This window comes from Nyctibius grandis, chromosome 3 (genome assembly GCF_013368605.1).
Source record: "Nyctibius grandis isolate bNycGra1 chromosome 3, bNycGra1.pri, whole genome shotgun sequence".
Classification (NCBI taxonomy): Eukaryota; Metazoa; Chordata; class Aves; order Nyctibiiformes; family Nyctibiidae; genus Nyctibius; species Nyctibius grandis.
This window is the reverse complement of record NC_090660.1, coordinates 98,700,213-98,711,927: the sequence shown is the minus strand read 5'-3', so window position 1 is coordinate 98,711,927 and position 11,715 is coordinate 98,700,213. Positions and strand designations below refer to the sequence as shown.

At 48.3% G+C, this 11,715-nt stretch overlaps 1 protein-coding gene across 1 annotated transcript in view; it reads left to right on the top strand.

The window, feature by feature from the left end:
* Positions 1–414: 414 nt before the first annotated feature.
* The window catches only part of SDC2 (syndecan 2), a 61,404-nt gene continuing 50,103 nt past the window's right edge, over positions 415–11,715 (top strand). The window contains exon 1 of the mRNA XM_068396498.1: positions 415–760. Coding sequence (XP_068252599.1) covers positions 701–760 — 60 coding nt within the window. The 5' untranslated portion in view covers positions 415–700. The remainder of the gene's footprint in view (positions 761–11,715) is intronic.

The following is an 11,715-nucleotide window of genomic DNA, read 5'->3' as shown; positions in this document are numbered from 1 at the left end:
TTTTCTGACACTTGATGCTGCCAGCCGGGCTAACTCGGGAGGGTGGAGGGAGCAGCGGTGCGAAATCCGGCGGCAGAGCGCTGAAAACACGCGGCAGCGGCCAGATTTCCCTGGACAAGAGGGGGCCTTTCCACGTCCCCCCTTTTATACCGGGCCAGCCCTCGCTCGCTCGGTCGGCCCGCGGCACTGCTCATGTTTTCCACTGGGGGGGAGGACGAGAGAGGGGAGACCGGGGCGGAGGAGCAGGAGCAGGAGGAGGGTGGAGAGGAGAAAGTTGCTTGAATTTGCGAGGGGGAGAGCCGGCGGCGGCGGCGCACCGCCTCCTGCCACTGGCTGGGGGAGCTGCCAATCTGTGTTGTAATCCTGCAGGAATTTCTGCGGGGTTTAACTGGGAGCCGCGCCGCCGCCGCCGCGCACTCGGGGCGGAGTGGAGGGACGGACGGAGGGCGGGCGTGCAGGCAGGCGAGCGGGCGCACAGCGGAGCCGGCAGCGCGCAGCCCGGGAGCCCCAGCGCCGCGCAGCATCGGGCCCGCCGGAGCGGAGCGCGGAAAGGAGCGGAAGGAGCGCGGCGGCCCGGAGGGCGCCCGCGGCCCTGCCCCGCGCCCCCCCGCGCGCTGCCGAGCGCCGGCGCCGCTCCCCGGTTTCTCCTTTGTGCCCGGCCCCAGGCGGCCGCCGCCGCCGTGCCGGCTCCGCGGGAATAATGCGGGGCGTGTGGCTAGCGCTCACCGTCAGCTTCGTGGCCTGCGCCTCCGGGCAGCCGGTGAGTGCCGGGGCGGAGGGGAGGGGAGGGGGGGGCGGCAGCCCCGCGCGGCGAGTCGGGACGGGACGGAACGGAACGGGACGGTGGGGCCGCCTCGGCTCCGTCTGCCGAGCGCGGGGCGCGCAGCCCCGGCTCTGCCCCGAGGCATCGACGCCCGCCGGGAGCATCTGTTGAATAGCTGAGCACTCTGCAAACAGCAGGCACCCCCCCAAAAAAGCCAAGCGGAGCACCCTGCCGCCCTCCAGCGAGGCTCATCCGAAGTTTGCCGCGGCGACCCAGCCGCCTGCCAGCCCCGAAGCCCCACCGGTGCCTCTTTCTCTGCCGCCCCGGGGAGGGGGGCTGCCCGGCGGCCGTGGGGCGCCCGAGGGGCGGCGGCGGCGCGGGGTTGGGTGCGGGAGCCCTCGGGGCGCTGCGTCGCGCGGGGCTTTGTGCCCGTCCCGGCATAGCACTCGGAGCCGCTGGGACGCACCGTGTCCGAGCACCGGCCGAGGAAAACGCCACCTCCCCCCGGCTCCGCGGGCGGCGAGGTGGGAGCCTGTCCTTGCAACGTCAACCCGTCCCGGCCGGTTGCTTCAAAGAGAAGGAAAACAAAAAAGGCAAAAAAAAAAAAGCTGTAACGAGCCTTGGCTGCGCGGCTCAGGACCCCCCAAAACCTTCGGGTACGCCGTGCTGCCCGCGCCTCTCCTTGCGCGGGTGCGCAGCGCTGCGCGCCTCCCGGCCAGCCGCCTGTCCCGGGCCCCGCCAGCCCTTCCCCTACGGGCTCGCTGCGAGATGCTCGGGATAATGCCGCTGTTTACACTTTTACCGAGCCACAAGTGTGTTCGTTAACCGGGGACCTCCGCTTAATGCAATTAACTCGGTTGCCGGGATTTGTGCCTCTGGAAGAGGCGCTCCCCGGCGCAGCGCTCCCGCCCTTTCGCGGCACGGAGCCGGTGAAGGCTGGCGAGAGGGTTTTAGTCCTTTCCCTCCGTGTCTTGAGGGAAGGGGGCATGCAGATAGCACGGTTGCAGTGTTCGGGCAAATATGAGGAAATAATAAATTGAGGTTTCAGTATGAAATTAAAAAACCGTGACAATTTAATCCAATTAAAATGAGCCGCTTCACTGAACTAAGTAATGTCACTAGCTTGGGTTAACTTTTGAAGTTGTCTAGCTATTGTATAAATTAGCCCAGTCACAGCCTTCGTGAGATCTGGCTCGTCATTAGGGATTTCTAAGGATAGAATTGCAAAAGGCTTTTCTTAAGGACTAATTAAAAAAGGGTTGTGTAGAGAACGCCGACTCCTGTTTCCGCTCAGTGTAACTGGGCTGCAGAAACACCCTTGCCTAATGAGGGACAATATACTTTAATTTTGTAGAAATGCTGTTATCACGAAGTTCTCTGGTGTAGTAACTATTAAACTGTCACAGTAATTAGTAAAGCATTAAGTTTTATGGTTTTTTGCCTTAGGATGAACGCGGTGCGGCAGCGTGAGGCGGGTTGTCGGGGCGTAGTGGGGCAGTGCGGTTCGGGGGGCAGAGGGGAGAGCGAGGCGGGGGGGAGCCTGCCTGGCCCTGGTGCAGCACTCTCACTGCTGCCAGAAAGTTGTGGAGAGAGTGGAAAAGTAAAGGGAGGGTGTTTTTTTTCCTTTTCTTTTTTTTTCTCCCCCCCCCTTTTTTTTTTTTCTTTCACTGTACCAGCAGCTACCTGGTCCCTTAAGGTAGGATTTTGTAGACTGGTCTCTGGGAAAAGAGAGATGCCAAATCTGTCGTCTCTGCAGAAGGCTGTCCTGGTCATAAGAGGAATTTTATATGGATGCCTGAAAAAAACCCGCTGGCTCTCCGGAGCACTGTCAAGTGGTTTTAGGTCTAAATTTCTTCCCCTTTGTTTGATTCTGCTATTTATTATTATTATCTAGGCAAAGCTGTAAGGTAAAAATCTCGTTCCTGATGAAGCAAATTACCCAGGAGTTTTTTGAGCGGGGGAGGTGAAGGCAGCAGGAGATTTTATTTCCTAAAGCAGTGAGTTCCCTGTGTTTGCTTCTTGTAACCAACAAACCTCTTTATTGGGGTGGGCCAAGTAGATGTCAGAGCCATGTTAAAAATATACTGGAAATGAGACCTGCTGTTGAACCTGGGAGTGGTTTGTCCATGCTGGGTGCATGCTTGTGTGCCCTGACGTGGGCTGTCATGCCACGGATGCGCTCCGGTGTGCTGTGCCAGCTGCCCTGGGGGAGCAGCCGTTTGGGGACACGGGACGCAGAGAGTGAGGAGGAGCCTGACCTGTTCATGCCAACCTGCGCGTGGTGGCAAGCGTTGCCCACATCAAAGCTGGTGGATCGCAGCCAGGGCTTGTGGGGTGGATTGCTGCCATCAGCGCAGTGCGTGGTGAGATGCCAGATTAGTGTGGGGTCCGGTAACCACAGTGGGCCTGGAAGGACGTGCGGGGTTCACCCAGGCTTGGCTGAATAGCAAAAAATGTGCTTTTTAGGTACCTTCAAGGTTTCCTGGTTTGCTTTTAGGAGAGGGAAAGAGCGTGACGTAAAACAGCTGGAAAGAAAATGCAAACCCTTTGTGAGAGGCCTGATGTGCCTTTTAAGAGGTTGGGTCCAGTCCTGATGATAGCGGCAGTCAGCTCTTGCTGATTTTAATAGCACCAGAGAGCAGCACCAAGTATCCAGCTGTACTTGTCAGCTCCCATTCGGAAGAGGCTGATGAACCTTTCCATTTCATCCTGGTTCGCAGCCGTGGGACGAATAGTTTTCCAGAGCTTGTGTGATGGTCTGATCCTCTCTGCAAGCCCAAGTGCGTGTTGGGAAACTCTGCTGGCTAGCAGGTTGTTCTGCATACAGCAGCGTTATAGTGCTGCCCTCCTAACAGAAGGGTTAATCGCGGCTCTCCTCTTCCTCATGTTTCTGGAGTCTGGAAATGTTGCTTCACATCAGCAGTGCACGTATGGGGTTGTTTTTTAGGCTTTCAGTAAAACAGAGCACTGGGGCATCAACATCAACTGGGTGGTCTTTCTGGTTCTCTCTCTGTAAGCGTCTGAGCGCTCATTTGTTGGCATAAATGTAGTTATTGAAGGATGATCCAAGAGTAATATTTGGTATATTTTTCAGAAATATTTAGTATTTTAGAAGCACGAAGCTATAATTATAGTTTGTTTCCAATGGTTACTTTGCTTTTGGAATTTGGAAAATTAATAGTGTATCGGAGAGGAGGAATGTTTTTTTGAAAAATGCAGCTAGATTTTGGAGATGGTAATTAGAAGAGAGAAGAAGGGCTGAAGAGATAGGTGGTGTTTCAGATTTATATGCCGCGTGTGTCTCTCCTAAGCTTGTTAAATCTGCATTGCCAAGTAAGTTCCAAAGAAAGGTAAGACATTTTTTAGTCTTGATTTATTTCCACCCTTCCTCAACTCACGTGAGCTTTTTCCTCTCACTGTAGAACTAATAAATATCCGTCCATTGCTTTTTGTGGCTTGGCAGCACCTGGAATCAGCCAGCAGCATCTGCCATGGCTGCTTCCCTTGCTCTGGCTGAACATCTGGGTGCTCCCATCCAACAGCTGCCAGCGCTGCTGTGCACTGGAAATTCGGGGGAATTCTGGGTTTTGCCAGCAGTCTCAGCTATTAAGAGTCTGGTGCTGCAATGAAGCCGCCCCTTATCTGGATGTTCTCAGGAGCCACTTTCTGGGAAGAGGTTTCCCTCCCAGGTTAGCTTATCTTTTAAAAATTAAAGAGCAGATGATTCTTGACCTGAGATCAAACACTCAAGCAGTTTCTCTTTTTAATATCTTAGCCCCTAGGTCTGCATTGGAACTGACTTAATATTCAGGCCTAAAGTGCAGAGATGTTTTCTCTGCATTTTTTTTTTTAGATCCTTATCGAGAAAGTAGATGAGAGCCTCATCTTCAGGAACAAGTCGGGACAAATATCTTGGGGTTTGAAGTCGGGTGCTGGGATTGTGGTTCTTGGGCAGATGATACCTCTGTGGTAGGTTTGAGGCAATTGCTGCAGCTAATGGGATAAAGATAGTGGACTTTGGAGAATGAGCTGTAAGCCTCAGGTTTGTTTGAAGTTGTGGTGGATCTCTGTGGTCCTAATCTTAAGTGTAATCTCAGGATGACCATATCAAGGCCTAATTTCTTGACCAGCAGAGGTCAAAGCCTAATTTTTTGGCTAGCAGAGGTGCGAGTTATGAAAAAGCCCAATTTCAAACACACAGCTATGACCTAATGCCTCCAGAGAGGATGGTGGAGAGCTACCTGCCGTGCTGGGTGGGGAACACGGCGTTTGGCAGGGAATCCTAAGCCTGCAGAAGAGCTTGTTCTCCCTGCAGCCGCTGAGCTCCCCACGGAGCAGCCAGTCATTTGTAGAGCTCTCAGTTTACCCTGCTCTTCATGGCCAATTGTCTTTATAAAACGTCAAGCAGAGGCATATGGATGGCATTTATTAATTACATTATCTCACCAAATTGACTTTTGCCATTGACCAGTTTAAACATTTTCCTTATGGCAAAGAATTACAGGCTTTAGTAAGGCTCAGCGGCTGAACAAAGGGCTCTTGTCTAGTTACGGAAAAGTACTCTTTTCTGTTCTCAATAGATTTGACTGACTATGATTTTTAACAGAAATGTTGTGTTTGAGACTGGCAAGCTTATTCAAAGCCCCATGTAAGACCCTACTTGAATGTAAGTCATAAAGATGCCCTCTGTGCTGCCACATTTGAGAGAGGATGCATGAGTCATGAGCAAGCGATTTGGTCCACGTTCAAGTTCCTTTGCTCTCCGTGTTGTAGCCAGCATGAGAACTACTCTAGGCTTTTCTGCGAACAGCTTGTTTGGTTATCTTCAGTTCATGCTTACAAGACGATAATAAACCACTGTCTATAATGTTTTCAGGACTAGTAATTTATTCATAGGTTACATGGCACTATTAAGTGATTTGGGAACAAGATTTCTCTCGCTCACATTGAAGTATAATTTGCAATCTCTCGAGTAAAGCCTGCGTTAGTGTTTGACCCTGTAATAATGACAGTTCTCTGTATGTATGTTGTTTTCTTGATTAGCTCAGCCCTCAGGGATGCTTTCAAAAGCATACTAGATATTTAGGCAGAAATACAAAATACGTGTAATCCTCAAAAGTATTGGAAAACTGCAGTAGGAGAAAACGTAGCATTTAACAACTGTTTGCAACAAGTACTTTTGCGCTGAACAAATGATTTTTGTTGATGTCTCAAGTAGGGGGTTCATTTAAAGTGAAATAATGACTAATAGGGCGGGGATGAATCTGCAGAACTTGGCCTTGTCTGTAGATATGCTATTAGTGTGTCACGTAAACTGTGCTTAACTAAAGCCTGAGCTGGACACTCCATCTGAAATCACTATTTTTAGTTTATATATAAACAGCTTCTTCAGAAATCTCCCTTCTAAGCTGAATTGTTTTGTTCCAAAGGTGAATTGATTTGGGAAAGTTCAAATAAAAACCTGTTTGGCTGTGTTTGAGTTGTGAGCATGAAGATAAATACATACTTTGTACTCTTGTTAATGGTAAGGAGACAAAGGGACTTGCAGAAGGTCAAATGGCCTGTGGTATATGCAGGAACTGAATCAAAATGTTTATAAACCAGCATTGTGATTAACAACCAGAATGTATTGTCTGTATTTAAACATTATGTTGTCAGACGTGTTTTGTTCCTGCTTGATTAACTGTAATAAAGCAGAATTTTCTCTAGAGGTGCTTCCACACCAATGGAGGTCACTTGTCAGCTTTCAGAACAGTGTGAAGTGGCCCATCCTTATTTTTTGAAGTGTATTTCGGAAGTGTGACTGTAATGGTCTCGCAGAGCTGTAGGAAACAGTGATGCTAAAGTGATATAGCCTGGGGGGTGAAGAACTTCTTGGGGAGCAGTTGGGTGTGTGCCTAGTGCGGCCTCAAGGCTAAGGATATTTTGAGAGAGAAGAAAAAATGTAATGTACTTGCTGCCACATGAATGAATAACCTAACTAGGTCTACCATGTCTCTTGCCTTCCCCAGGATCCTCTCTGGTATGTCTGCTCCTGTCCCTCTGTTAGCTATATAAGTAGAAGCGAACTTTCCTCTTTCTCTGGGCTGAGCTGCATTAATTCCAGCTGTGGTGACTCTGCAGTACCTGCAGGAACAACTGGTTGGACACAGCAGCTGGAGGGCACAGCTGTGACCAGCCAAGCCCCGTGTGCTTGATCTCTTTAGGCTTTAAGAGCTGACTCTTGTTTGCTTTTTGGACTGGTGTCTGCAGGGGAAGGCTAATAATAATTGGTGTAAATCTCCAGCACAGCCTTCCCTCTGCCCTCAAAGCCCTGGTAAGGGGACAGGCACGTTCATCGCTACAAAATGTGAATGAGTTGGAAAAATATTGTTCTAAAGAGAAAATCTGGGACTAATGGCTAGCATAGGTCTGTACCTGACCTGGCCAGGCTGGGAGGTCACACCAGAACTGTTGTGGCCCGAAGGGACTCCTGGGTCAGCTGGAATTGTCTGTCCATGTTGCAGCTTGGGCTGATGGAGTTTGTCTTTTCATCCCTTTTGACCAAAACGCTTTGGTGGACACATCTGTCTGCTGCATGAAAACATGGCAGAGGTCTCCAGAAGTTTCCAGAGAGTTTGGCAGTGAGCAGGAGGTGGGTGAGGAAGCCCTGTGGCAAATCTTGAGATAGGTTCTGCTCTCCTGGTAGGAGCTGTGGTCTTTCCTGCGGGGTGGCATAGGGCATCCCTTGGGGTGCAGAGGGGAGGGATGACATGAGGGTGTTGAAGAAGCAGCAACTCTGAAAACTGACTATAAAAAGATGAATTGATACCATTTAACAGCCTTATCTCCAACATACTCAATAATGATTGGAAACCATTGTGGCTTAGTGGCCTGGCTGTGCAGGGTTTGAGGGGTGAGGAAAGTACATACTGTGGCCACCTGTTAAAAACAGACTCACCTCCTTAAAGCACGCAGGTAACAATAGTTACTGGAGGAGACAGAATGTTAAAGCTGAGTATGACTGTCTGTGTCTCCAGTCGTGTTGTATATCAGAAATGCTTTTCTCTCTGGTGGTGTTTAGCCCAAGCACCCATGCACAGTTGAAGAGCAGGGTTATGTTCTGCAAGTGGGGATCTCTGTGCCTTTGCTGAGGCTGAGCCTCGGTAATGAACAGCCTTTCTGCTGGGGTCCAGAGGCAGAGGTGTGCCCATGCCACCATGCTGGGCCTCACTGGGTGGAGGGAACCTCTGAGCTCCTGATAACACAAGAGCATTGGGTCTAAAATGGATGGAGACAGTACTCAATAGTATTGCTGTGCTGAAACTTCTTGTCTGTTTTGTAACTGTAGGGCATTAGAAAGGGGAAATGACCTTTCTTTCCTTTTGTTCCTGTTCTTACTGTGATTCAAATCTTGAAAAGCTTATTCTACCCTTGGCTGGTTTGGGGTTTTGTGCTTTCACTAATGCTGCTTTCTTGATTGTATCTCTCCCACTTAACCAAGAGCTGATGACTTGGTATCTTGATGTAGGTCTCTTCTGGTGGACACCTGTAATTGGTCTTCTACCTGGTGGCATAAATTGTCATATAGCAAAATTCAGATAAACTTAATAGTCATGAAGTTTTCCTGATACTTTTTTTTGAGAACCATTACTCTTGTCTGTGGGTTAAAGAAGTCTTCTGTGTTTGTGAATATTTAGTAATGCTACCAAGGTCACGTGCCTATTGTCTTATTTTTTGTTTTTCTGACCTTGTCTATTTGCCCTGGAAGAATTAGGCAGCTTTGGGTTATGGCAGAAAAAAAATCTTAGTTTGGGAAAAAATGTGGTTCTTATATATAGAATATACAGGAGTCTCCGTGATACTTCTTCACCATGGTACTTCTTGCTGTTTCATGTAACATCTGAGGATCTTATCTGCACGGATTTAAATGTGTAAAGGTATTTGACATCAGGAACCTGAGGAAGACTGAGGAGAAAACTTCTTCTGGCAGATGCAGTCAGTCTCAAAAAAAGTAGGTAGGATCCCTTGTCATGAAGATTGTGGCTGTACAGACAGTTAGAGCTGGCACAGTTCCCGTGTAGTAGAGTAGCTCATATGGCATTTCTGTATTTGTGATCATAGATGAGGGGGTCCTAAGGGAGGATTAGCAGGAATATTTTTTGGAATTTCTCTGTGGCTTCCTAGAGATGCATAGAAAAAGCTAATCTCTCTTTCTCTCTCGTTACTTAATTCAGCTAACCTAATTGGAAAACCTCCTTAGACCAATCTCTGGCAGCTAGCTGGAGCAGCTGTACAATTAGTAGTGTCACCTAATGGGAGAACAAAACAAGGAGCTGTAGGAAACTGGAGGTGGATGTTTCTGTGTACGTTAACAACCCTCCCAACAGCCAAGCTTGCTAGAGTGAACTCAGCTGTGAATTCTAAGAGCTTAAAAAAAAAAAAAGGAAAAGTCTGAAGACGTAAAATTCTGAATGCCTCGATTTTCTTCCAGCCAGTCTTGTTATGCTGTTAGATTCCACAGAAGGGGTGTTTGTCCTCAGAGTTACTCTTTTGGCTATATAGCCCCCTCTTACTCCTTGAAGCATTCAATTTTGGGGTTTGGGCATTGTTGTAGTTAATTTACAGATTAATTTATTAATGAAATTTTACACAAACTTGACTGGATATGGGGGCTGTTGGGCTCTACTGACCATTCCTCGGGGTGTGAGCAGTCAAGCTGCATGGGGAAGAGGTGTATAATTAACTGCTTTATATATCTGGGGACAGTTCTTTGGCCTTTGCCCTCCCAGCTTGGCTACTGGAGTGTGCTTTATTCGGGGATAGCCCTGAAGCCTGTTAAGAGCAGGAGCTGGCATGGAAGAGAGCACTGTCCCTGGGGCTGACCATGGCCAAGCAGGACAGGAGGTGATGGAGCCTATGGCAGTGATGCTCCGTGGCCACGCGGTTCAGGGCTGTACGTAGGTACTACAGGGCAAAGACAGGTTTGCATTTGAATCGCCAGCTTGGCACTTTCCAGCTTCACATGATTAATTACTGTGATGGTAACATCATTTAGCCATACATGTATATTCAGGGAGCGTTTAGCTAAGAGTATGTGTGGGGCAAGTCATAATTTCCCAATCTGTGCGGAATTATGTGGTCATCATATCTGAAATGTGTGACCCATGGTTATAAAGGATGGTTTTTGGAAGTGCTATTAACTGAGTGGCATATGTCGGGGAGTGGAAAATGTAGGCTATTTATAATTATCCACAGGTGGAGAGGGAGGCAGCAATGCACAATACTAGCAAGAATTATCAGCAGTATAGAAGTTCATCTCTTAAGCTGTTGGGTCTAATGCACTAAAAAGTATTTGTTCTGAAGTCTGGCACAGCCTTCAGATGGAGCCCGTTCAAAGGCGTCCTGACCTAATTTTGCTGCGACAGTGTTGCGAGCCTTCCTCATTCCCCTAATTTCTTGCAATAGCTTTCAATGACAAAGTCTTCATCCCCTACATGTGCATATATTTTACCGCAGAGCATTTGAATAAACGAAGCCATTACGAGCCAGGTGGTAAATATAGCATGCAGCTTAGCAGAAATGACCTTCAATTAAGCAGAGGCAGGCCCTTCTCCTGCACTTTGCAGTTGTCAATTAGCTTTCCTTAAGACTTTTTTTTTTATTTGCTGTGTCTTTTTGTGACTAATTGCAAAGCCTGAAGTGCAGTGCTGGCTATGAGTGTGCGAGTAAAGACTTCATGTTACACTGAACTCCTATTTCAGTGAACATCTCAAAAATGTGAAGCAGCTTATAAATAAAAGTTTGCTTTCTTTTCCAGGGAAATAATTCATTAAATTACAAAACATTGTCCATGGAGCTATGTAAATTTATCAGTTAAAGCATATAGCATAAGTGCTTTGACTTTCCTTTGGATAAATCAAAGCAAATATAATGATATTATGTCTTAATGGGCTTTTGTCTTCAGAAGAAAACGGGGAAAAAAGGAGTCTGTTTTCAGCAGTGGTACGATAGAGCGTACTGCAGCGATGGGTAGTGCTCAGTGTTATTGCCTGTGTAGGGGTAGGCTGTTTTTATCATAAGATAAAAACAAACAAAGCAATCTGAACTGATGGCTTTTAAATTCTGTCTAACCTGTCACTTGTACGTTTTCTCATGCCATTATCACCGCAGTGGTGGTGTAAGACTACCGGTTTCCTACCAGAAATGTTGCTTTTTGTTCAGTGTGGGTTTTTTGACTTGTGCTAATGGTATTTCTGAGCAATACTGCACAGCACATGGTAACTATAGTGCACTTAATCGTAGTTTGTATCTTAAGTAAGTTCTTTATTTGCTCTTTTTCTCTGCAATCTCTTGTGCTTCCAACCTCATTAGACTGATTTCTTTTTTTTTCCCCTCCCTGCTGCTTTTGTGCTGTCAGGCAAGCCAGGTTAACTGTTAGCGTTGGCACCACGCTTCAGTCTCGTGTTGCAAGTGCAAGATCCAAGAGCAGAAGAAAAGGTACATGAAAAACTGGGCCTGCTCTGGTCCTTTGCCCACCCTGAGGAATCCTTCTGCTCACTCAGCTCGCGGCAGTGAAAAGGGGGGAGTGGAGAGGGGACGGTTGGGCGTGACCGAGGTACTGGCAGAACTCTTGGCGGTGAGGGGATGCTGTACTGCTGGCACATCTTGGCCAGAGCGTCATTCAAGGAAAAACCTGGAGGTGACTGGTCTGGGGTGGAAAAGAGTCCCTGCGTTAGGGATACCGGCTCCATCTTTGACTTGTCAGCTGTGTCTCTTTGACAGCGCTGAGCACGCGAACCAAGTGTTTAAGCAGACGTGGATGATTTGAGCACTGCATCCCTCATCCCCTTTGGTTTTTGGAAAGTGAATGTGTGGAGCCAAACTTTGCAGCTTGGCATTTCCCTCTGCTCTTCAGATTTTCTTGGAAGCCTTTGTATTGTCCTCTCAGATTGGGGAATGGTGGGTGCAAG